This window comes from Zonotrichia leucophrys, chromosome 10 (assembly GCF_028769735.1).
Source record: "Zonotrichia leucophrys gambelii isolate GWCS_2022_RI chromosome 10, RI_Zleu_2.0, whole genome shotgun sequence".
Lineage (NCBI taxonomy): Eukaryota > Metazoa > Chordata > Aves > Passeriformes > Passerellidae > Zonotrichia > Zonotrichia leucophrys.
In genome coordinates this window covers 7901373-7926348 of record NC_088180.1, presented here as the reverse complement: position 1 = coordinate 7926348, position 24976 = coordinate 7901373, and the positions used below count along the sequence as shown (strand labels likewise).

Genomic DNA, 24976 nt, shown 5'->3' with positions numbered 1-24976 from the left:
TGTGTAGTATTAAATCTTAATTTGGAAAGCTAAATACACAATCTCTTATTCTACAGGACAAGATATTTAAAAGTCTAATCAAATGCTTTAAGAGGCCAGAAAGCTGAAGGTCTGACCTTGAATGCCCTACTAAGCACATATTTATGCAAGGTCTTTTCCTTATCACTCAGCTTTTTTGACTAGGACTGGTCATGAACTGATGAGAATTAAAAAGGTCAGATTATACCACAAAGAATCAGTGCCATCATAACTTAACATATACTTTCCCCATATATACTAAGTGTATCTTGATTTTGACTCCTCTACTGACCTCAAAACAAAATGAAACAATTGTTAGCTTCTCTATTGGGCTCATCTCAGACCTTCCAATCACTGCTACATAATTAGTGCTTAACCTCAGGCACGCATCCCATCCCTGAGCTGCATCTTCTCAAAATAAAAATTCTAACCTTAAAGCCAGTGGCCTGGGAACATAAAGGGTTAGAAGGGCAGAGTGGCCGGGGTCTCAGGAGCGTGCACACCCATGCACTCAGTGGTCTGAAGTGAGAAATCTGGGCTCTGTTTTGTCCAATTGAAGACTGCAGCACACATTCCCTACTGGTTCTTTGCATTTCCAGTGCTTGCTCAAGAGCCTAAAGGAAGGTTTACCAAATGACACATCCTCAAGATGTTAAACTATTAGCTACAGTTGTAAGAATGACACTTCTTGATAAGGAAAATAAATACTCTGATCTTTCAATGAATTCAGAAATAACATTTCTGACAAATATATACATACACCAAGGTCCTTAAAATGAGGAGCTAAACTGCCCCCAGGGACCTAATCTCAAACAGTTCACCTTATAAAATACTGGTTGTGACAAATTCCTTTCTTATCACTATAACCCATAAAACCCGTACCAAATGCAAATTTATAGTTTATTTATAAAAGGAGAAAGGCTTCTTACAACACAATATCACTTTACAGGTAACAGTTAACCTGTCAAAACAATATTTTTGACTTTATAGCCACACTCATTTCATGTTTCCTACACCTTCCAAGCTGTCAATAGAAGGTCACTTTCTTAAAAGCCCAGTTAAATGTCTGGCAATCCACACAGGCACAAAACAAAACGCTGCAAAAATTTGCTTACAGACCTGAAAACATGAAAATAATAGCTGAATTTTGCATTGGATTCAATAAGCTCCCCCCATGCACACACCATTATATTCAGCTTTGTAGTAAAAGAAATCTAAGGAATTAAAATTTAGGTAGAGCCTAAATTTTTTCATGACCAATTCCTATGGTTTTAGTGCCTTTAAGCTCATTCTTCTGTTCCTGTCCTTTGATTTAATCTGACACATTCTTTGTTTCTACACAAGAAAATAAATATTAGTTTTACTCTTAGTAAAAAATGAATATTTTTCCTTAAAAGCAGCTTTGCAGTCTGCTGGTCCATTCTACACTTGCACAACTTCCTATATTTTGTGATGTAAATGTTGCACACCATCTCTGGTAATCCATTTTAGGATATAATGGGACTTTCCTCAAGACCTGTTGGACTCCACCCTAGAGGGCCGGAGGCACTGCTGAGTGACACCCACAGCTCCCTGGGGATGGGCATGTCCTGCTCCTGCAGTCTGAGGGAGCAGGGCACTGGGACCAGCAATCGATACAACCCATTTTAACTAGCAAGAAGCACCTGGTAATACCTTGTTTGTATTTCTTGAACGAGTGACACAAGAAACACTTATTTCATTCCACACAATAATTCACCACAATCAGAAGGAGCACAGTAAGGGCAACACCATCTCCCAGCTGCTGATTACATCAAAGGTTTGCAGCACAAATTCAATTTTATGATGTTAATCTCAACCTGCCACTCAGAAATTTTCTCTGAGGGATATGACTTTTTTTCTCTGGATTTCATTTTAAGAATGATTTTCTTCTTCTACAATCAATAAAGATATGTTTTCATCAAAAGACTCTATCTTGGCAGAATTCAATTGGCCGTCTCAAAACCTTTTGGTGACACAATATTAATTAAGATAGTTTATGTTGCACCTAAGCTGGAAAACGGGGCAGTTGAAAACACAGCAACTCAACATTTGTGCTTTTCACACTGTCATAGGATACAGTAAAACCATCTTCACTTCCTTGAAGTTCTTTTTTTACCTCATAAACAGTTACATTATATTAAGCTCCCCAGAAAAATATCACAGCATGCTTTTTTTGCTAAGTAGATAAATCAAAAGTGTGTCCAAAACTATAAATTTCCACTTTCTTCAATGGTCATTAAAGGCTTCAACAACATAATAGCTGTTTAAACATGTTAAACGAAAATTAATGCATGTGAGCAAGCTTGGTTTTAAATCCCATATATCAAGGATATAAATTAAGTTTAATAAAGTAATAATAATATAATACAAATATGGGTATGAAGCTGTAAAAGAAATCTTCTCTTAAAGAAAAAAACCCACCACATTTACTGTCTGAAATACAGTGACTGAATGTCCTATCAACTACAAGAATGGATATGTCCAATGGAACCTTGCTTAGGCACTAGGCAGAACCACACAGGTGAGTTATCTGTCACTCCTAAAGCATCAAGCATAGAGAAAGCATCACCTTAAGCCATCTCCAGTGCAGTTACATGCAAATGGTGAAATGCTTTGCAGCAGCAGACTTTCCATCAGGTTTTAGGACAATCACACATCCATTCTTACAGGAAAGCACATGTGACAGGAGGGCCATCAGTCTTGCAGAACGTAAGCTTTGATGTCTGTGAAATTGCATCTTATTCAAAGATTTTACTCTCAGTTCTATACACCTTCAGTCATGCCTGGGTTTATTGAAAATAACAGTTTTCCCTGCAAGAAAGTGCTCCATCCTTATGCTAGTAAAGAAACAGCTCCTTACATTTTCTTACTTATAAAGTGTTTTTTGAGCAGAAACACATTTATGCCCTTTAAAGAGTCAATGATGCCAACATAATCCCATGTGAATCCAAGGACCTACTAAGGTAATGCCATCTCCAAGTTTATGGCCTCCAAAACTTCAAAAGAGTAGGGAGTGATAAACCTTTGGTCTGTGTCAAAATATCCCACAGATGTAAGCAAATTCACTTGTAAATGACAAAAGCTTTGATTGACTTGCGTTTTTAATGGACTATTACAAATTATGGCCAGTTCATTACAGAACAAACCATAATGACAAAATTCACCTTTATTTACACTGTTATAACACAAAAAACATACAATCTGGTAAAGCCAAGACACATGAAAGCTAAAACCAAAATTCACAAGGATCTCAAACTGACAGGCAGGGAATATGAATCAAAGTTTTACATTAAAAATTTCATCTCCCTTATGTGACCTTGAATTCATTTAAGACAAAAAACACTGTTGATCAGAGAAAGGTGATGTTTTTGGTTTAGCTACACTGTACCCCAGAATGTTTAAATAACAAACAAAATTGGAATCAGATGGCTAAAATAAAACAACCAGAACATTTCTCCAGCCCTTATTTTTTCAACTGTCATGTAAATAATCATTAATCAGTGGTGTAAGCAATTGCATCACAGTGAGGATTTCTAAACTCTGACAAGTTACTTTTTGGTCAATTTCACTCTTTGGATACTCTCAATTAACAAATAGATCTCTAGTGTTCTTTGCTACAGGTCATGCAGCTGTTTAGTGTAAACAGCTCTGAATGGCTTGTTATAGACACAGTCTAACCTGCTCTAGTAAAAGGACACTTTTTATTAGGAAGCAAGACTGAAGTCCAAAACTTACTCAATGCATTGCAATGCACGGATTGCAGTTTTCTTGACTGTGAACTTCAAACTCTAGCACTGAAAAGTCTTTAAACAACAAAACCCCCTAAATGTCATGTAATCAGTCCTACTGACATAAACCTTTTGAGCAGACCTACCTCAACAGAACAGCCATTTTTTGCCACGAGTAAACCCAAAAAGAGCATAGATCTGTACTGGGGACATCACTGACATTTTAAAATTTCATTATATATTAAGACAATTACTACTATTTCGAGCACCAACTAGAAAAGTAATCGTCACAGAAATGCCCCAAGACTTATACAATGCCCCCTAAGTGAGCCATCCTAATTAATTTTTAATTGAGCAAGTCTCAAAAACATCCCACCCTTCAACCAGAACTATTTGCAAGAGAAAATGAGACTTCTGAAAAAAAATTTGTATGCTAATGCTTTGCATATACCCAGTCAGGAATACTCAATAATGAATCACCAAAATAGCACAAAAGCATTTTCACATTTCAAGGAGCTTGCATTTTGCACTGTATATGTTCTCACAGTACTAGTTTTCTCCAATAAATCCAGTGAACAGATACATGCCGAGGCAACCAATGGAATCTGTGAAATTTACGAAACTACCCTGAAAACAGAAGAAACTGACATCTAACGTGACATACCAAAGCTGAAAGTTACAAAGCCGACGCTACACGTGCAGCAGACCAACAAAACCTCCCAGAGACAGACGAAATTTGCCCAAATAAGAAAGAATAAACACTGCACCGGCTAAAAAGGCTTCTCACCCACTAAAACAGCTTTGGGAAACTCACTATCGCCAAACCTGACCTGAGGAAGCGGAGCCTTACGGCCGCACAGGGCACCCTCAGGGGGATGAGGGGCTGAGGGGCAGCAGTCCCGGCAGGAAAGAGCGGGGATGGAGAGGGGCTGAGGGGGGCAGGAAAGAGGGAGAATGAGGGGCAGCTATCCCGGCAGGAAAGAGAGGGGATGAAGGGGAATGAGGGGCAGCTGCCGGGAGCTGCCCTTACCTCCAGCGGCTCCCAAGCACCGCACACGGGGCAGCGAGGCTGCTGAAGGGACGAGGAAACAGCCGGGACAGGTTTTATCCCGCTCGGGAGCGGCAATACCCGGCACGGGCTGGATCCGGCTGGCCGCTACCCAGTGGCACCGCCGCCCTCAGCCCGGCGAGCTCAGGAGCTGCCCCGGCCGCTCCCTGCCCCGGCTGCTTGAGGCGAAACACGGGCCGGAATAAATGTGCGTAGGGAAAAGCCCAGCTGCAGCCGCCGCGCTCCCCTCACGGGGCCACACCCAGCGGGACGGGCAGAGAGGCCCAGCCTGCCCCCTCAGAGCTGCCCCACACGGCGATGAGGCGCAGGAAACTTCTCCTTTGCCCGCCCTGCCTTAAATACGGTGGAAAGAACATTTCCGCTGGCAGGAGGCGGGTGGGGTGTGATTTCCCGCAGGTGTGGGAGCAGCAGCTGAGGGAGCTTGAGGGCCTCACCCAGCGCGCTGTGTGCGCACCTGGCGGCGTGAGGGCTGCGCATCGGCCACGGTGCGTCTTGTAAGTTTCTCTTTGAAAATAATTCATAAACTGCAGTGAATGAATACCGTAAGAATGTGAAACGTGATGTGTGATCACGTTTCTTTTTCTTTTTTGTTCAGAGGTCACTTTCAGAGAAGCTCAGGTTTGCAGGAGATTTTTGTGAGGAGCGGAGCTGAATGGGCTGTGCTGCGCACAGGTGAGTTCATCTTAACCACAGAATTATTTATTCACAGTCTCATCTAGGGCTGCAAACGACATCATGAGACTCATATTAAAAAAAATTCTGTTCTCTAAAATCATGTCTTCCTACATTTGTTTGCATAGGGAAATGAAAGGATGTCAAAAGATGTAACTATTTTTATTGCCTATGGTTTTCCTATTTTAGTTTAATAAATTTAGTAGCTGAAGTATGCAATATTTTTATTTTAGTATTATTGAATTGATTTACACCAAGACTATTTCCCCAAGATATCTGCTTTGTCCTAAATAGTAATGTTCTCAAATATGCTAATGTGATTATAGTCTGCATCAATAAGGTATGTTTTCTAGGTAAGCGAATGCAATAAATAAAAACAAAAGCATGTAAAGTTTGTAACTTTTTGAAACATATTTCTTGCAAACTTTTTTCCTAGCACTTCTGGAATTTAGATTTCAAAATATTTTTAATACACTAAAATAAAAAAACTTTGAATATGAGACTTCTTAAATCACTTCACCATATGAATAATTTATGTAGACAAGTTATAAGTTATGAAAATAGAGCTTTAATGTAAAGAGTGACATTTGATTAAGCTGTATCAAGCCAAGTATTGAACACTGAAATATGGTAAGACAGTTGAAAACTTACAAAGGGACCTCTTTTTGTGGGCTTGCTTATGGAAATTTTAGTAACAATCATATTGAAAGTAAAATTAGATGATTCAAGTCAACTTGCTTTAAGAACCTTAATACTATTTTCTCAAAAAAGGTGAACACTAGCCCTTTAAAGTCAGTAGTGCAAACTGGAACCTAAGCTAATGTTTTTGTAGCCAAAAAATGCTGTCAAGAAAGTGAAACAATTGTATGAGACTGAGTAACCTAATGGATAAACTAGATATTGCTTGTGCTTTTTGACACCTCATGTGAGTCTGTGAATTCTGCCTGTGAACCTAAATAAATTATTTTGACAGCTTCTCCTTAATCATTGATACATGGAGGTTTCCATAACACAAACTGTCACATATGTTTTAGCACAATTTGACATAAAGGGAAGGTCACACCAAAGACCTTAATTGCATCTTCTGCTCAGACAGGGTCACAAAACTGTGTGATTTCTATTTTATCTTTCAGCATGGCAATTGTTGTCTTGGGAAAACAACTCACTCCATAAGAGTAGTACACATTAATACCTTAGAAACTTATTTCATACAAACCTAGAATGGTTGGGGTTGGAAGGAGCCCTAAAGACCATCTAGTTCCAAGCCCCTGTCATGGGCAAGGATGACTTCTACAGGACCAGGCTGCTCAGAGCTCCTTTCAACTGGGCCTTGAATCCTTCCAGGGATGGGGCATCCACAGCTTCTCTGGGCAGCTTTTTCCAGTGTTTTACCACCCTCATAGAAAAGAATTCTAGTTATTTTCTTAATTTTTAGTCTGCACACCACTTCATCTCATTTTATCCAAACATAATTCTACATAACAGAATGTGTAAAATGAGGTTTTGGCTTGGAAAATTATTTTTCAAATTCTTTTGTTGAAGAAGTTTTATTTTGGCATGATGACCTACTGCTTGATTCAGAAATGCAATGTTGTACTGCAGACTTAAGTGTTCTTATACTTGGCAAACACTGTGTAGCATTTGCACCTTTGCCCATCAGTGGTTTGCTTTTCCCATCTCTAATTTTATAAAACATTATATTTACTTCCTTTGTGTGTAGGGGGATAGAATATAAGGAAATAAAGATAGTGTGGAAAGGAATCTCACCCCTAAGGAGTTGCAGCTGGGCCAATTACCAAAGATTGGGAACAGGCCTGACTCTAACAGGCCACAGCTGTAAGCAATGAGAAGAAGATGCTATAACAGAGTGGGGTGGCTGGGTGGGGAGGGAGCTGGGGTCAGTTGGCTGCTTTGTGAGGAAGAAAGAGTCAGTGCTCTGAGGAGCTGCCCACGAGAAACACCAAGAAGGTATGGAACCCTTGTAATAAGATGACAACACTTGTAGAAAGCTTTACTAGCTATTAATGAAAAGCACTTCAAACTTTTGAGAAAATCTGATACAAATACAAAAAACTGAGCTTGTTTCTAATTATTTGGGGTTGTATAGGTACCTGTGCATTCATACTTCTCACAAAAAATAACACTAATTTATTAATAATTCAGACAATTTATTAATTTCAATTTCTGTTTTTATTGTTATAATCACCCAATAATTAATTTCTCTAGTTTTCTTCTCTTCATCTTCTTTTAAAGATTTTTCTCTTTATCTGACTGGGTAGCAAAGCAGTTTCAATAAACTGAAATATTTATTTGGTCTCAATTAGCAATCAAGGCATGTTTCTGAGATGAATAAGAGCAATTAGTGGTTAACAACATTGTTGACAGATATCACATACTGAAATATGAAACAGCATTAGCTTAGATTGCATTACAGGATAGTTGTCAAGCAGTGCGAATTTATTGTATTATCTTATGTATAATGTGATGAAATATTGATGAAAACATGTCACATTTCATATCAATGGAGGTATTGTTTTGCAAAGGTAAGCTATGGGTGTGTTCACCATTGGCTAGAGTTCTGGAGAATACTGTTGATTAAATCAGCAAACCTTTATGAGAATAAATGTAATTTCACAAATTGCTGTCAGATAAAAGGGTGAGATAAGCCTGTACTTGTTACATTGTGAAAATGAAGCCAGGCAGTATTAGGTAATACAGAATTCAACATCTTAATTTTCTTCTTGTATTTACGAACTGTAGGGGTTTTATTTGAGTTTTTCCCTGAAAATGATAAAACTACAGACACTAGAGTCGTCATAGGGATACGTTCACAACGTTATTAATTTTAAAATATGAGTAATAAACACGAATTTGTTGATTTATTGTGATTACCAGGAGTGTTATACTCAGCTTTAGCCACGAGAGGGAGCCAAGTGCAAACAGGGCGGAAGGTAAAACCCTCATTAATTCTGTTCGCCTGGTGCCTGGTTATTGTTGCAGTTTAACGGCATTCGGAGCTCGCTCCTTGTTTTGTCCTTCTCATAAATATTTTTAAGCGCTTTTTCCTTGCTTTAATTCGTCGCTTCACGCTTTTGCCCTGCGATATTGTATGTACAAAATAGATGTATTATTCATTCTTTGTGCTGTTCTGAGGAAAAGTGTAGAAAGGGGGGAAAATGTAAAGGAGTTTTTGTAACAACCTGTCCACATTTAAAAATGTCTCATTGTAAGGATCATGATCATGCCTTTTCTAGTATTCTTGATCCTGTAAGACCACATATATTTGTTTTTGAGAGTTCCTTGCTTAATACTTTGTGGGACATGAGAATCCAAGAGAAAGATATTATCTATCGTTTTTCTACAGAAATAGTATGGGACATATTTGGATTTCTTGTAAATATGTATTTAAGGTGGCTTTAGGGTGTAAAGTATTTTTTTTTAATAAAAGGCTGAGCTAATATGGGTGCTTTAAAATATTAATTTAAACATTTCCTGTTTATTTATTTAACAGAGGCAGGAAGTAAAGAAGCTTCTTTTTTTTTTTTTTTTTGCTATGGTTTCATGGCTTCTTTTTAACATAAATATTTTAAAGTAAGTTGAAGAAATGATTGTGATCATAAAAACATGGGTACAGAGTTGATGTAGATATAGAGCATTCATTGAGTGTCCCAGGAATTGAGTGTTTTTGTTAGCATTAAGAAAAGGTTTGTTAAATTTTCAGTGAATGTAACTAATAGTAGACAAATAAGGTTAGGTGGGTTAACTGGATTAGAAGAAATTCTGCTAAGTGTCTGAGTAGTCAACCTCAAACTGTTTGTTTGCTTTGGGACTTTTTTTTTTTCATTTAAGATGGGAGAGGAAGGAATTACTGAGCCTTACCTTACTTTTTGGTAGGGGCTTTTTTTTTGCCAACTTTTTTCACATAAAGAGCAATACTGACACCAAGAGAGCTGGTCAGGTTCAAGCACTCCATTGAATCAAAAGTTCAAAGGAATGTATGTGTACAAACATGCATGGAACAAGGAAAAATGACATTTATTTGAGATTATTAAGACAAGATACAGAGGCCAAAGTAATAAATCTAGTGCACAGGATGAATAAATTTGAAGTTTCTGGAGAAAAATAATTAAGGTACATTTTCTATGGTATTAAAAAAAATAGACATGTTTACTCCCTGGGTATGAATTTCAAAAAGAATGAAAAAAGGGATAATTTTTTTGTTGTTGTCTCTAACTTTTAATGTGTACTATGAAATAGAGTTCTGTGTTTTAGTAATTTCTTTTGTGATGTTAACTGTTTACTATGCTATGATTTAATAGATAAATAAGATCTGGAAACCCACAAAGTTGATTTGGAAATATTGCTGCTTTCCAGAGCAAATCAGGCACAAGCCACTAGGTGTCTCTAAATGTAAAATAAAAGCAGTCAAGAAGGTAGGTGAGGCCATGTAAGGGCGGATGGAGCAGCAATAACAGAGACTGGAAAGCATTTCCTTTCATAGGTAACAAACTGACAATCAGTTACTGAGCACAGATGTTTGATTTGGCCTCGGATAAACTAAGATTCTTTTGAAACTTATTCCTTCTTTATTAATACAAGTACAGTTTAATTTTTGTGTGACAGCAAGCAATTGTACATAAATCATACCAATGAGTAGCAACGCTAACGACTCTCAAAAATAAATCTTCAGAAAATCTTGGTTAGCTTAAAATAGGTTGTAAAAAAGAAAACACCTATTTTTACAAGATTTATATTTCCTTGTGTTATTTAAGGTCATTTTTTCTGAGCTGTCTTGCTGCACAAAGGGGTCAATGCTTTCTGGGCCATGTGAGGTCAGTGGTCCCAATGACTGCATCATTGAAGAGACAGAGGTCGCAGGGGGGGCAGAACTGTCCCCAAATTTAAGGACCATAGTCACATACTGTATGAGTAGGTGATCCTCTGCCTGGTTAGTGTAGTGGTACAATGACAGCTTTGTACCTATTCAGTTTCTATTCATGCAAAATATTAAAAATGTCTCTTTCTTTTCAATGCATTCTTGATTAGAAGATCCAAAACCACTTTACAGATAGTAATTCCAACACTATTTGCAAGAGAGATTTTTAGTTTGAATACCACTTTTCTGCAATATAGTAACAAACTTGTGAGATAAGTCTATTTGTAGTCTAACAGCCTATTATCTCCTGTGACTATCACAAATATGACAGATAGAATAGCAATCTATGACAAGTTCTTGTCATTTTGTTTGTTAAAAGTTTAGAATTTTTTATTTTTGTGGCTTGACTTTACTACAGTTTTGGAGATTAATAACAGATACTTCAATAAAATTTATGTTCTCGATGTTTCATAATGCATAACATTTTGAAGGAGGACCCTTCACATGTTTCCTCTTGGAAAAGGGTCAGTGGAGGGCTTTGAACTCATTTATCAAGGTGATTCTTGTGGAGCCCAGAATACATAGTTGTGCCTCTCTTTTAGAGGCAAGGACAAAACTGATCTAATTTGTAGTTCCTATCTTCTATATTGCTCATGGTATTTCAGGGTCAGAAATCAACTGATTGATTTTCTGCTTATCCTGTCACTTTGATGATGTATCTCTTGATAGCATATTTTGTTACAGAGTTCATTATTTCTATCTTTTATCACTTATGAAGTCTACTGAAAATTATAGTATACACCTGGGAATGCAGAATCTATATTTCTGAAGGTAGAAATAAACTGCCTGGGAAAAGTGATTTTTTTTTTTTTTTTTTTTTTTTCCTTTTCTTGCTTTGCTGGTTGAATTCCTGTTCATGGGTTTCAGGTTTCTTTGTCAGAAGGATCACATAATGATAATATAGCTATTTATCTTTGAATTTAAGAGTGTGTCACTTTTTTTTATTCATACTAGACAAAATTCTTCTCCCACTAGTTCTTATTTTAAGCCAGTAACTGGCTTCAAGGGGGATGCAAAAACTACTTCATGACCCACTCTTCTCAGGTGACTGGCATATTTCTTCATGGACAAATGTTAGGGAGGTTCTGATGAATTTTGGTCAGCTGAAAAATTCACTCTCTGAATTAATTCGGTTATTCCTCAACAGAAGAATTTCAGAACAAAGATAGTTAAAATATTGGTGTTCCAAGGCCATAAATTCTTTAAAACCAAACATGGGTCAGCATAAAATTAGCCAAGAAAAGAGAGCTTCGTGATAGTCTCAGACAACAATGTAGGGGATGTAAGGAGACTGTTCCTAATGCTCTGTATTTGTAGTAACAATTGAAATTTGGACTTTTTTTTTCTCAACAGTGTTTTTTAAAATATTCTCTTCTACAACTAAAATATCTTTAAACAACAATAAGCTGTTTTCCTTTTCCTGTGAAAGTTGGGAGGTTGTCTTGCACATTTTTTCGCAATCAGTATTCAAATGTGCTCCATTTTCCTTTTGCGAAAGAGCATATTAGAGTCTGTGAGTTCATGACTTAATTATTGCATTACAAGTATCCTGTAGAGGAGAAGCTTCCTGAAAAGAACAATATGTAGTTTTAATGCCAAATAGGTGAATCATCAGAGTGAAACACCTTAATAAGACGTCTTTAAAAACAGCATTATACTTAACTAGTGTCTTCTATGGAATAATGAACTGAAACTATAAGCAGTTTTGAGGTAATTTAGTTAAAAAATGCAATGTAAACAATTAATTTTGCTTTTTTAATTTTTTTTCCTAAATGCTTAATTCTGCATATAGGTCTGTGATGTTGGGAGATTTTAACTGAAGCCAACATGTGGGACTGAAGTGTTAGATCAGGCATTAAATAATAATTGTAATATTGGAAGGGGAAAACCTTGGGGAAGGCATGGCAGAGGGATAGGGTAAGTACTTCAGGTACTGAAGCATGGATTTTTTCCTGCAGCTTCTACTCTTATGCCCTTTACCAAACACCATCGTGACAGCTTGTTCCAGCACAGTGCTCCTCACTATTCTTTTGTTAAATATAATAAATGCTTTTTCCAAGCTAAAGAGCATTTGTGCATGCCCTGTTCCCAGTCCACAGTGACCTTCTGCCTATGTTTGGGTATTCTCTTATTTCTTACCATAAAATCATAAGATCTTTCTTAATTGCTTATGTAAAAAATAATCATGGCATCACAGTAAAGTAAATGAACAATAATGGCCACAGTTGCAGCTGCAATCCAAGGATTCAAGGATGAAATCATCATTCCATGTGATGGGCCCTGATATCTGAGAATAGGCATGGAAGAAAGAGCCAGGTTTGCACAGTTCCAGATGGATACAGAGATGCACCTGTGTAAGTCTGATTCCTGCAAAGGCTTGCTGTAAACTCTACTTACCTAACCTTACTAAGCAGGGATTAGGTTTTTGTTCCAAGTAAATATTGTTTTTCTTGGGATCCAAATGCAGGCTTGGCATCAGTGCCTCATCCTGTGTGTACCAGACTAGCTTTGGTAACTTCACTAGAGCTCCATTGTTTGTGTAAGGTGGAAACCTGTCTCTAAGACTATCAGTCTGCTGTGGGAGACTTGTTCAGGACAGAACTCAGAAGAGAGATATGCAAATATATTAATCTAAAACACAAGACCAAAATGTAGTAGGTTAATAACTTCATAGTATGGCATAGTAGCATGACCCTGAAACAATATAAATACTTCTTATGACATTTCAATGGAGGGAAAAAGCCTGCACACATTATGTATAGAGACTGTAGGCTTTCATGATCTCCCAAATTAAATTTACTTCAGTGTCACTCTTAACAATTTGACCTTGTGGACTATCACAGAATCACAAGTAAGGAAGCTCTCAATATCACCTGGTCGAACATCCCTGCATAAAACAGGGTCAGCAAGAGCAGGTTTGGGTTCAGTCATGTCTGGGATATTACCAAGGGCAAAAAATCCCCACAGCCTTTCTGGGCAACCTATTTTAGTGTTAAACTACTCTCACAGTGTTCTGTGAGTTTCAGTTTGTGCACCTGGCCCATTCACCCACTATTAGATAATAATCAGAAGAGTCGGGCTTGTTTATACCTCTCATGTTTGTAAAATGTTTATAAAAACCATTGACTAAACTCACCCCACCTCCCCAAGCTTTCTAACAGCCTGGCTAAACAATCTCAGCTCTTACCTGTGTTTTCGGGTGGGCCATCTTCCAGACCCAGTTTCTTCAAACTGCAGACAGCCCCTCCTGAACTCCCCTCTGATCTAAGGACACTCCCCTACTTGAATTCAAGACCTCAGCCTTCAAATATAATATGATGGAGACTCAAAAATTTACAAAGTAAAATATTCTGTCTGTGGAAATATATGTACTGTTACCCACAATTAAAAACAAAACAAAAACCAAACCAAATGAAAACAAACAAACAAAAACCCCAACACAATATAATGTGAACAAGTAGCCATAAACCTCACAGTTTTTGTAATAATTCCAGTGTTGTTGAGTTGAATAATTTAAATATTGTTGTAAAAGGTTTTAGCATTTCATGAGACTTCATTCTCTTATGAGGTGCTGTAACAGAGTGAGAAATTCATTAGATACGATAAAATTCAATTATTTGTGCAATATTTATTTATATTATTTTATAAAATTACTTTTGCTTAGCTATAGCATAAAAAGTGTTCTCTGTGGTTCTACAGTTAAAGAAAAAAAGCCTTTAACTTTCTGTATTCCAAATTGGTTGCTTTGCAAGTATCAAAACCATAGCTTAAGACTTCCAAGAGAGTGTTCTTAATAACAGAGTTGCACTGAGTTTTTTACTTCTGGAAAAGGTGGTGTTCGGAAATGTGCTTAGACTAGAGACGGCTGCATACAGCAGATAGAAGCTGAGGAAATGAGGATAAGGAAGCAGTTGTAATGTTTCTCCTTTCCTTTGCCATGTCTGTGTGTAAAGAGGGAGAAGCAATTTGTCATTTCTGCTCCATCAGTTGATTGGCTTCCCTCCATGTGAGCCATGGGAGGAGCATGCTGCAAAAGTGAAACACAGGGAGCAGCAGCAGAAGAGTAACTTAATTCAATCCAAACTATTTCTTTTCCTTTTGTATTAAAAAAAAAAAAACAAACTGAATTTCAATGTGTGGTCTTTAAAGTATTTTTCTGCTGGAATGGAACTTCTCTCTGTAAAAGGTAGGTTTTTCTTATCAAGCTCCTTCATCCATGTGACAAGTATTTAGTACGTAGCTATTATAAGTAACTTCAGAGAGTGGAGTTGTGCATTGCTTATTTATATGAGAATAGTTCTTGCAGTACTTCCTCCAAGGGAAGTGTGTAAATTGTGCTCTCTCATAGAGGAGTTGAATTGCTGCAGTGTTTGGCCTCTGTAGCTCAGCAACTCTTAGGCCTCTCAGCATTTGCGTTGAAAGTTTCCTGAGTGTGAGACGTGATGGAATTATTCAGGCTGACAGACATTCTGCCAAATATGGTGCAGTTCCATAGAGTTCTTAGGGATATTTAGGGAGAGATGAAAGCAAGAATAAGTAATAGGAAAGTACATGTGATTAAGCAAATGAAAAGGATATTGGAAAACAATGGCAATCTCTTAGGAATCTTTACATTGTAAAGTAGAGGACCCATAAGTATATTTTATTGGCAATTACTAGGTCCTAAGTATAGCAATAAAGTATAGGGTGATACATGAATATTAAATTTTTATACCTATGACTACCTGAATCACAATCCTGTTAGATTCAGAGCATTTTTCTTTAGTGGAAGAGAGATCATAATGTGGAACTTTAAAGTGTTGAGCAAAATCAGAATTTGAAATGTTCACATTTTATTTGGTAAGGTGTTTACTCAAGTATGTCCTTTGTAATGGGCAGAATAAATACACTATAATAAAGGATTCATTTTAAAATTATAGAAGTTATTTTAGATTATATATAGTCTTCTGGGACTATTATAGGGAAGAATTAAGAACTTGCATTATGCGGTGATGAATAATAAGTATAATACCCTTCCTGGACACCTGATCTCCGTTCTGCCCTCTGTGTTTATTAAGTTCCTGTAAAGTACAAAGAGTTTTCACATGTCTTCTTTCCCAAAGAATTCCAAGCAGTCATATTATCTTCCCACAGTGATACTTTTTTAAGATTACTTGTTTTCATTTTTGGTTGAGTTTTTTAATACTGCATAAATCCCTTAGATTTTATTATTCATAAACTTGTTGGAAAACAGTGTTAAGGTATTGTCTGAAACTAATAACGTGGTTTGATTTTTTTTTTTTTTTTTTTTTTTTGATACAGTGAAAAAAGGAAGGTTGGATAAAACAGCTGGTAAGTCTGGTTCCCTCTTCAATTTCTGCTTTACATTTTTCTTTCTTAGGCATGGGGCTCTGTGTCACTCTGAAGAATCATTTAAGGTTGGGACTACTTTGACACGTTGGATCAATAGTACAGTACAAAATACATGTGTAAAGAATTATGCATATATTTTAAAGATCAAATTATCAACCAAAGTTGTAAGCTGAGACAATTTTTAATTTTAAATTATGAAATGTTATTGTCTTGTAAGCTAGTGATATTTAAAATATATTTCAACAAGAAAATTTTAACATAATTTAATTACCTAAATTGGTCAATAGAAACTTTTTATAACTAAGGAGAGTACAGTACTTTAGCTTGGCCAGGGTGGGGAGGAGAAGGTGTCTGAATTTTCCAGATGAGGAAACACAGACAGGAGACACTGATGGAATCAAGTATTACCCTAGGCAATAAATATGAGCAAAACCAAGCTTCCCAGGTCAACACAAGTCTGTCTTGGACCTTCCACCAGGACCAAGACAGCCATGATGGAAAAGAAACCCTGTTTTGGGTTGAAAGCTGAAATGTGAGCAGGTGGATATCCTGCCCTAGTTCTTTTCACAAAAATTGCATTATTTGCCTCCAGTTTTTGACAGGTAAATGGTTGGAAGTTGCAATAATGGCTTTGTGAAAACAGCACTTCTTATCATGTAGCAAAATTGACAGCTCCTCTCCAGTGCCAGGGTATTGTAATGATATTCACCCTTGACTGTGCTATTCTTCAAGGGGGTTACATATTCAGTTATTTAAAAGGTAGAATATCTACATTTTCTTTTTTGACATAACTCATGGCATTTAAAGAGGAGGATGAATTAGTCAAAAAGCACTGAAGGGTAAGATTTAGATGCAGAGAATAGCCAAAGAGGCCAAGGAACTCCTGGAGAAGTAGCTATTTTAAAAAGGAGATGACAGGGTTTCAGGCAACAATATAAGGCAGGCAATCCAAGATATTTTTTATTTTTCATGCTAGAAAAGGAGCTGCAAAAGGATACCAGGTGATTAGGTTTGATCATCTGGTGTGGCACATAGCAATGTGAAACTTACAAATGGGAAATTAGAGTTGAATATGAAATAATGCAACAATGAAACAGATTTCCGCTAAAATTGTGGGCTTAAGTTTCTACCTCATAATTTAGGGCTTCATTTAAAGGTGATTAATTTTATTTATGAGGGAAGCTGGTAGTAGTTTTAATTTACATGGATGCTCTAAATAGCTGAAGTTAAACATTGTAGGTTGCTATTTTTCAGCCAAGCACTTTAGAGTTCTTTTGAAAATTTCTCAAACCTTGAGTTGCAAGTTCTCCCAACCACAAAAAAGTTTTGCAACTACAGAAGATTTTGCAAATTTTTTGTTTTGTTTGCCTCAGTTACACAGAATTGGTGGTGTGTGAACCATGCCTTGTTGATGCCGTTTCTCACACATAAGTGACCAGACTCCTAAATTCATATTGACTTTGTCACGTTTTTTCAGTATAAAAACAAAGTCGTGTTTGAGAAGACTTGTCCACTGAGTTAAAGAAAATAAATAGATAACATTGGGCGCTGTTGACTTTTTTTATTAAAACAAAAAATTTCCGTTACATGATATCTTTAGTTCTTTGCTCAAATATTATAATCGGTCCTGATAATAAGATCTACATCCAGGATGTACACAGGGTACGCTTCTCCTTCACACCTTTTGTTAAGTGCAGTGTAATTTGATACAACCTATTCAGTGATCTATTGTAGACACTGACAGCTTCCCTCCAGCTCTGAGTGTTTGATTGACCTCTGGTAATCCAGACAGTTCACAAATTCTGTTCTTGGCTATGTCTTGTATATATGTATTTTGGCAGTGCTTGTATTAAAAAATAAATCTTTTTTTCAGTCATGTGTCCATGTTAATCCTCAGCTAGGATGCTGGAGGGTAGTGAAGGATGTGTTGCATGCATGCAAACTAAAAAGCCATGTTCATTGAGATGATAGAATGTGCCTTCGCAGCCTTAAATTCCTGTGTCAGGCCCTACAGGATAGAGTTTGCCCTCAGTTCTGCTTTTTTCTGTCAGTTATGTTTTCAAGCACTTTGGAATTTTAAAAGTTTTATTCTTTTTGCTCATTAGGTCTGATTTTATGAATACTCACACTGTGCCTTTACAGAGGGGTTTATAAAAATCTGAGTTCATTTGGGACTGCACATGAAACCCATCTTGCTGCTGCTTCTATACACAGAACTCGGTTCATGCACAAAGACTGAATTACATGTTATGAGTCTATGGCCTTGCCTTAATTGGACGTAAAAACCTGTTAGCTGTCCCCAGTATAATTGTATCAATTAAAAGGCAAAAAAAAAAAAAATCCTAATTTGCAGAAAATAAGTGTAAACTGGTTTCTTGTGAGAGCTTCCAGAGGGATTGATGAACAGGAAAAAGCTGTGTCTGGAACCTGATCTTTAAAATAGTCACATTTAGGATTATATTCTGTCCCACCTGTCATGGGCAGAGGTTTTCCTGTTGTAGTCCTACTAAAACTAATAAGAATTTCCTTGTTTACATCCAAGTGTTTGACCCACACCAGTGGAGGGTGTGTATGAGGGATGTGTTAAACCCTTGCTGCCATATGGTTGTGTTTTCATCTTCTGGAAGGAGCTAAAGTGGAGTTTAATGTGCTGGTTATTTGTTTTTCAGACACATCCAAAACATACGTTGTTTTAAAAGTCCAAAATTTGAAAAGCACTACAATAGATCGAAGGGGAAGGGAGCCTTGCTGGGAACAAGACTTCATGTTGTAAGTGAAAAGGAATTCTTATCAATTGATGTTGTATCTTTGATATATTTGTATAGTGTAGAACAATTTAGTGCGTGTGAGGTCATGTACAGAGCACAAAAGCAGGGAAAAAGTATCCAGCTCAGAGAAAAGGTGCCAGACTAATTCTGGGGAGCCCAAGTTAATTTTGCAAGTCACATGGCAGATAAGGGCCAGCAGTCAATAAGGGGAAGAATTTGTCTCCAAATTTAATTCCATATATGAAATTAAATTAAGTATGTTTTAGGAGTACAAGGAATGAGACAATAAAGAACTCAAACCTATCCTCACACGAATTGATTTTTCTTCACTCAGTTTCATTATGAATTATTCTAATTTTATACATTAATTTATCTACTTAACAGCCAGTTTAGGTACTTTATTTATCATTGACTCATACTGATTCTCACTTCTGTCTGCAGATCTTTGCCCACTTTGTTCTCCATCTTGTTATTCTGTTGCTATACTCTTTTCTATAGAGCCTTATAAACACCTCACTGGTCAGGATGGTCCAAACACTTACACTGACTGACATTCTGAGGAAACCTGCCTTCAACTTCCAAAGCACTTAAACCAAATAAATATAATCCCATTAGATTCTGAGTTAGTACATCAGTCTCCAACGTTTTTGTTCCCTCCTTTTTCCCTGCACAAATCTTTGTCTGTTATCACACCGTTGTTATGGAAACATAAATTTTATTCTTGAGGTCTACAGATGGTTAAAATATGTTTACAGAATTAAACATTTAGTTTGCTTTAGTTATTTCTATGAAGAATGTCCTTTTTACATTTTAGTTTTTTCTAGTCCAAATATTTTAATGTTGTTGAAAGAATGAGTTGTTTTGCATACTTTTTCTATACTTTCTGGTTATCAAAATCTATAAATATATTTTGACTGCATGCTGAAACTGAAATTTTGATTGAAATAACTCACTCCTTCCTAATTTCACTTTATTCAGTATTAAAAATGGAATTTCTAAAAGCTTCTTCAGTTTTCCTTCCTAGTTATTTTGCATAATGCACAATGTTCTTAATCTCCTTTTTGAACTGTATCTTCATCACAGTTTTTTTTCTGAAGATAATGGTTGATTTGAGAATATTCTTTTGGTTTCATGCAACTGATTTCTTGACAACTGTAGCAAACTGCTGTCTTGCTTAGCTGGAGACTCTGAGTTGGTGAAGAACATTAGGTCAACATATGTACCTTCTTTACATGCCATTTTCTGCATTTACAGAAGACACATTATAGAAGTTATAAAAATTCTGACTTCTGACCTCATCAAACTAATCTTAATCTGGGGCTGATTCCTCCCCAGCACTCTGGTCAGCAGGCTTCTCCAACACTGTTCAGAGCCACAGCCTCAATTATCCAAAGAGGAAGACCACATCTGGCTTTGAAAAAGTTAAGAAAAGTTTTTATCAATAGCTGACCTTTTAAACACCATTCTTATTCTGCAGCTTTCACTTGTAGAAAAGATAGTCACATTTCAGTGTAGAGGAATCAATCCTCTGTGATAATATTCTGCTGTGATGATTATTTCAGAACTTTGCAGATTTAGACATAATAGTTCTATAAACCATTGGGCATGGATCAGATGACAGTGTAATTGGTCTACTTCCTGAGAAATTTTTAAACTTCAGCACTTGCCCTGTCTGTTACCTTTTGGGCAGGAGGCAATTAAAAAATATTTTAAAGTGAGGGTGTGTAACCTAAGTGAGGGTGTGTAACCTAACATCTAAATTTTCCTGAGAAATGTTTTATTATTATTTAAAACATTTCATTTGGTCTTTTATATGCTTTTGTTCATATTATATGTAAACGAGCGTTCCATGCCATCATTAAAAATGACCAATTTATAAGGATTATTTTCTTAATTTGTAGTATACTAATTACCAAAGAATACTAAACCACCTTTGTAGCAATCGCATTATGAGGTTGCTGTAGCTCCATCTGCTGCCTACTTATCTGTACAACACAGCAGATTTTGAAAAAGGATTATAAACAAGCATTTACAAATATATTTATCTAGATTTTGGTGAGTATACTCTAGTTCATTATCTTAAGGACTCTCACTCCATGTCTGCAGTAAAAACTGTTCCATTGCTTGCAGACATTACCTGCTTGCATTTTAAAAGTTGCTTATTGCCTAACCTTTCAATCTGCAGTTTCACTATTCAGTTGTCAGTTTAAAGGTTGTGATCTAAAAATACTGGAACGTAAAAATGTGCAATTGGTCTTTGGTAACATATTTGTAAGGAAAAAAGCTGAATAAAACAAAAAATTCAATATATCTATTCAATTGCATGAAGCAAGTACATCAGAAAATTAGACCTTGATGCAGGATAGTTTTTGAGAGCAATGTGATGATTTAAGTAGTTGTCTCAGAGGTGGCACCTGCCATTTTCTGATATAATTTGTTCTTTTCCTGATGACTTTAAGTACACAGTAATGCTTTGTGGTACCCCACACAAATAAGTTGAAGATGAGTTTTGCTAATTAAAATTAACAGAGATTACATAAAATAAGTCCAGGAGAGACACCAATATCTACTTTATTATATTGTTCATATTTACAGAAATGCTCTGTAATGGGGAGCATTCCCTGAGGAAATGACCTCTCTCTTAATATTGTCATGAGGGAGTGATATGGCCTCGTAAAATTTGATTTTGACTTCTTGCAAAATAAGGTTGTGATATGGTATTTTTTTTGGTCAAAACTAACTAGTAATAAACTGCATGTATCCTTTAATTACAACTAAAATAGTGTCTGGATCTGCAGCTTGTGAAGTTGAGAGATGTTTTCCCATTGCTCCAGCAGAACTGTCCTCATCACTTCACAAGGGCAATCCTGAACAATAAGACTTGAGATTTGGCTTGTTCAGTCTCACATTTGTGTTCATCCTGCTAGTTTGTATTTTACAAGTATACTGAAAAACCCCACCTCTGTATCTGCTGTAAGAAGATAAGAATAAATTGCTATGATAGATTGCTGAGCAGTTGAGGTTACATTTTCATTTTACTGATCTCTGTTCATTCTTTATAGTGAAATCAGTGCTGATGGAAAGGGCTTCATTATAGAGCTGTGGAAGAAAGGCTTGCTCTGGGATAGCATTTTAGGAGTTTTATGGATTCCTCTTGCCACTGTGGAATATGCAACAGATGTAAGTTGACTTTCTGTGGAAATATAAAGCACTGAGTAAAATCCAATAAATTTCCCATTCTTGGACTCCCTGGATAACAACATTTGTGAGCAGTGTATGCTTCTAACTCCTTTGCTTCAGTTGTAATATTAAGGCATAATGTACACGAGGCTCTCAAAGTGACAACTGGTGTGCATTAGCTGTATGCCCTGGAGAAATGGCTCAGATCCCAGGCCAGGTATAACACAAGGTGAGTTAAGGTTCAGCACAACTTAGGAACAATTAGAGAGGCATGTTTGGTTTATAAGATTAGAGTGAAAGAATTTTAGATCAAGTTCCATGGTCTGGCTCTTCATTTTGTGACCTTGGGTAAATCTCTCTTAAAATGGGCCAAATATTGTTGTTCTCTTTCTCGTGGGAATTGACCATGGTCTCAGAGAGGAAAACAGAAATGTACCCTGTGGTGCTACAGAAGAAATTAATAGTACAGTGAAGACAAAGGGTGAGTGAGGAAACTGGGTCAATACAGGGGTTACACATCCACCATAGTCACTTGGCCACCAGAATGGTTGTACTTGCTTTCAGTATTTTATAAAAAATTTTATAAAATAAAAAAAAGGTTTCTAGGAGTATGGAAATACTGAAGCAATCTGCAATTGCTGCACAATTTTATAAATTTGAAAAAGGTAGAGGTATTCTATTCTAATAATCCACAATTCTCCCAGTCATAAATATGCTTTCACATGTATGGTCCCTGTAGGCTGTTTTTGTAGTAACTGTGAATTAGAGAAGATGAAATTAATCCTTGCAAATAAAAATTGTTTGCCTTCTTTAATACTTACGAAACATAAAGGCAATTGAAGATAGGGTAAAGGTAAGAAAATCAGGGAATAACTTCATGCAGTATCTCTCGTTGGACTCTGTAGCCATTTCTTTACAGGAGCTAATAAATATTAATGTATACATTGAACTGACATTTCAATGATTCTTCTCAGAAAATGGAAGCAGAGGAAGAAAGTAATTCCTGCTTAAATTAGAAGAGACTCTATCACAGCTGCCAAGTGCCATTTCAAGCCCCAGGGCAAGTTGTTCTGCTCTGCTGCCCAAGCTGTTGCTGAGTTACAACTTGCTGACACAGAGGTTGTGGCTTGCTTTTAAGTACTGAAACTTTAAACAAACAAAGATGCAAGATAAGAGATTGTTTTTTAATTTCTTCAGATCCTCTAAACCTTCATTTATAATTAGTCCGCTGTGGAACATTCCTAGTTATTTATCCTTCTGGTCTTAACCCTGCAGGTCTGTTCTGGGCTTTATAACTCAGAAATAGCCTACAAGGGAGTGTTACTTTAGAAGCTCTTTTTTGGCTTGGTTATTAACTTAGATGGATTGTTTCAGTCTTGCTAGAGTGTACTTGTTTGGCACCCGTTGAAAGGGGAACTTGGAAAATCTTTGTTGATAAGAGTAATTTTCAATGTTCATATTTCTTGTGTCTTAATCATCTGACAACCTTAATGTCTATTTGTCATGCAAATGTTATATTTTGAATTTGATGACTGAGAAAATTTGAAGTCCTAGCTAGTACATCAACAAAAGCTGGAAAATACTAAAATGGTGCTATAAAGGAGCTCCTACTGACTTAGGGAAAAGCAAAAAGTGGATAATGCTGTAAATGCTGCCCAGGTAATTTCCATAACCTGTTTTTCCTAGGAAGGCCCAGGTTCCTGGTGGAGATTGCATTCTGAAGTAATAAAAAATGGAAGTGAGATTCAAGGCACAAAAACACCAACTTCTCATGAGATCTTACTAGATATCTACTTTGCATTACCATTTGGTGAGTTACAGATTAAGGTCCAGCGTTCCAGCCATTCTGTTTCTCTCTAAGTTCCTGTCATTTCACGTGAGTTCCTGAAATACACCAATAAATAGCAATTTTTTCTATAGAATCCTAAATGCCTCTTCATCACTAGAGTATTTTCACAATCAGTACTGGTCATTGTCACTGATAAGTAAGGACCACATCCCACAGGGAGCTGGATGAGCAGTTTCAGTAGCTAGTGGGGATCCACATGTGCATTGGAGAGCTAAAGGAGGAAGTACCTCCTTCAAGGTCAGCGCTAGAGCCTGTGTGTTACAGCTCTGCAGCACATCAGCTTTGACCAGTGCACAATGTAAGTTTTAATAAAATCCAGGCCTTCACAGCATTTTTTTACCTTCCTAGCAATGGTTGTCTGCCCTTATTTTTAGTGCATATGAAGATGGAAACTATTTATATTTCTCTGTATATGATTGTGGTGTAAATGAGGGTAGAAATTGAAACTGAACTTCAAATAATACATCACCACACATTGCTTCCAGATAAAATACAAGATTGATTTTACTAAGATTATCAGTCCTTAGACTTGGTCTATCTCCAATTAAGGTCACAAGCATAATTTAGCTTAACAATTTAGCTTAACATTTTACTCTTTAAATAGTTTAATGAGCTGTGTCTGAAAAGATTAATCCTAAAATTTATGTAAGAATAAAGTAAAAAAAAAAAGTGAAGAAGTGTGAATAAGAAACTATATGAAAAGGAAGTCTAGAAGTTATACCAATAATATGCTCTTTGATTGTCTAATTTATTTTTAAAATGCATTGCCTTTGATTAACCTTGATAAATTGTTTTTTGGTCTAGTCTGCATGATTACATTCCTATTAATACATCGGGTGGAATACATATCTTTTCACAAAGTGACTGTGGGCTATTTTTTAGTTTCTTACAAGCTACAACATAGCAACATAGTCTACCTTTTTTTCCCCTTTCTTTTTAATTTTCTTTTTTTTTTTTTTAACAAAATTTACTACTTTGCTAGTTGGCCAAAAAATTTTTGAGCTATAACCTCTTCCCTAGTTGCATTTGGGTTTTTGTTTGCTTTGTTTGTTTGATATGTTGAATTAGCAGAATGTTTTATGTCCTTACATCATTCTCATATCTAGAAACCTATTGTAAATCTGAAATAGGACCTCTAATTGTGTGTTTACAATATGTAAATTCAGACTTTTGCTTATTTCAGGCTGCTTCTTGGAGAGACTGTTGGTTTGTATGTTGAAGTTTGTATTCTGATTTCAAACAAATACTTTTGAAAAAGTTCCCAAGGCAGGCCCTGGGACGGTAGGCACGGAGTGCTGTGAAGATCCTGTAGAGGTCACTCTTACGCTATAGTTGTGTTCATAGAAGCGAGAACTCAAAATCATTGTCTTGGTTATGGAGAAA

General features: G+C 36.5%; 2 protein-coding genes across 2 annotated transcripts in view; one reads left to right on the top strand and one right to left on the bottom strand.

Moving 5' to 3' along the window:
* Window positions 1-5102, bottom strand: part of WDR72 (WD repeat domain 72) — a 95331-nt gene extending 90229 nt beyond the window's left edge. The window contains exon 1 of the mRNA XM_064722007.1: window positions 4798-5102. The gene's annotated coding sequence lies outside the window, so the exon portion shown is untranslated. The remainder of the gene's footprint in view (window positions 1-4797) is intronic.
* Window positions 5103-8413: 3311 nt separating this feature from the next.
* The window catches only part of LOC135452497 (protein unc-13 homolog A-like), a 31688-nt gene continuing 15125 nt past the window's right edge, over window positions 8414-24976 (top strand). Inside the window, exons 1-6 of the mRNA XM_064722629.1 lie at window positions 8414-8459; window positions 12670-12798; window positions 15746-15775; window positions 18466-18565; window positions 21627-21744; window positions 23431-23554. Coding sequence (XP_064578699.1) covers window positions 12744-12798; window positions 15746-15775; window positions 18466-18565; window positions 21627-21744; window positions 23431-23554 — 427 coding nt within the window. The 5' untranslated portion in view covers window positions 8414-8459; window positions 12670-12743. The remainder of the gene's footprint in view (window positions 8460-12669; window positions 12799-15745; window positions 15776-18465; window positions 18566-21626; window positions 21745-23430; window positions 23555-24976) is intronic.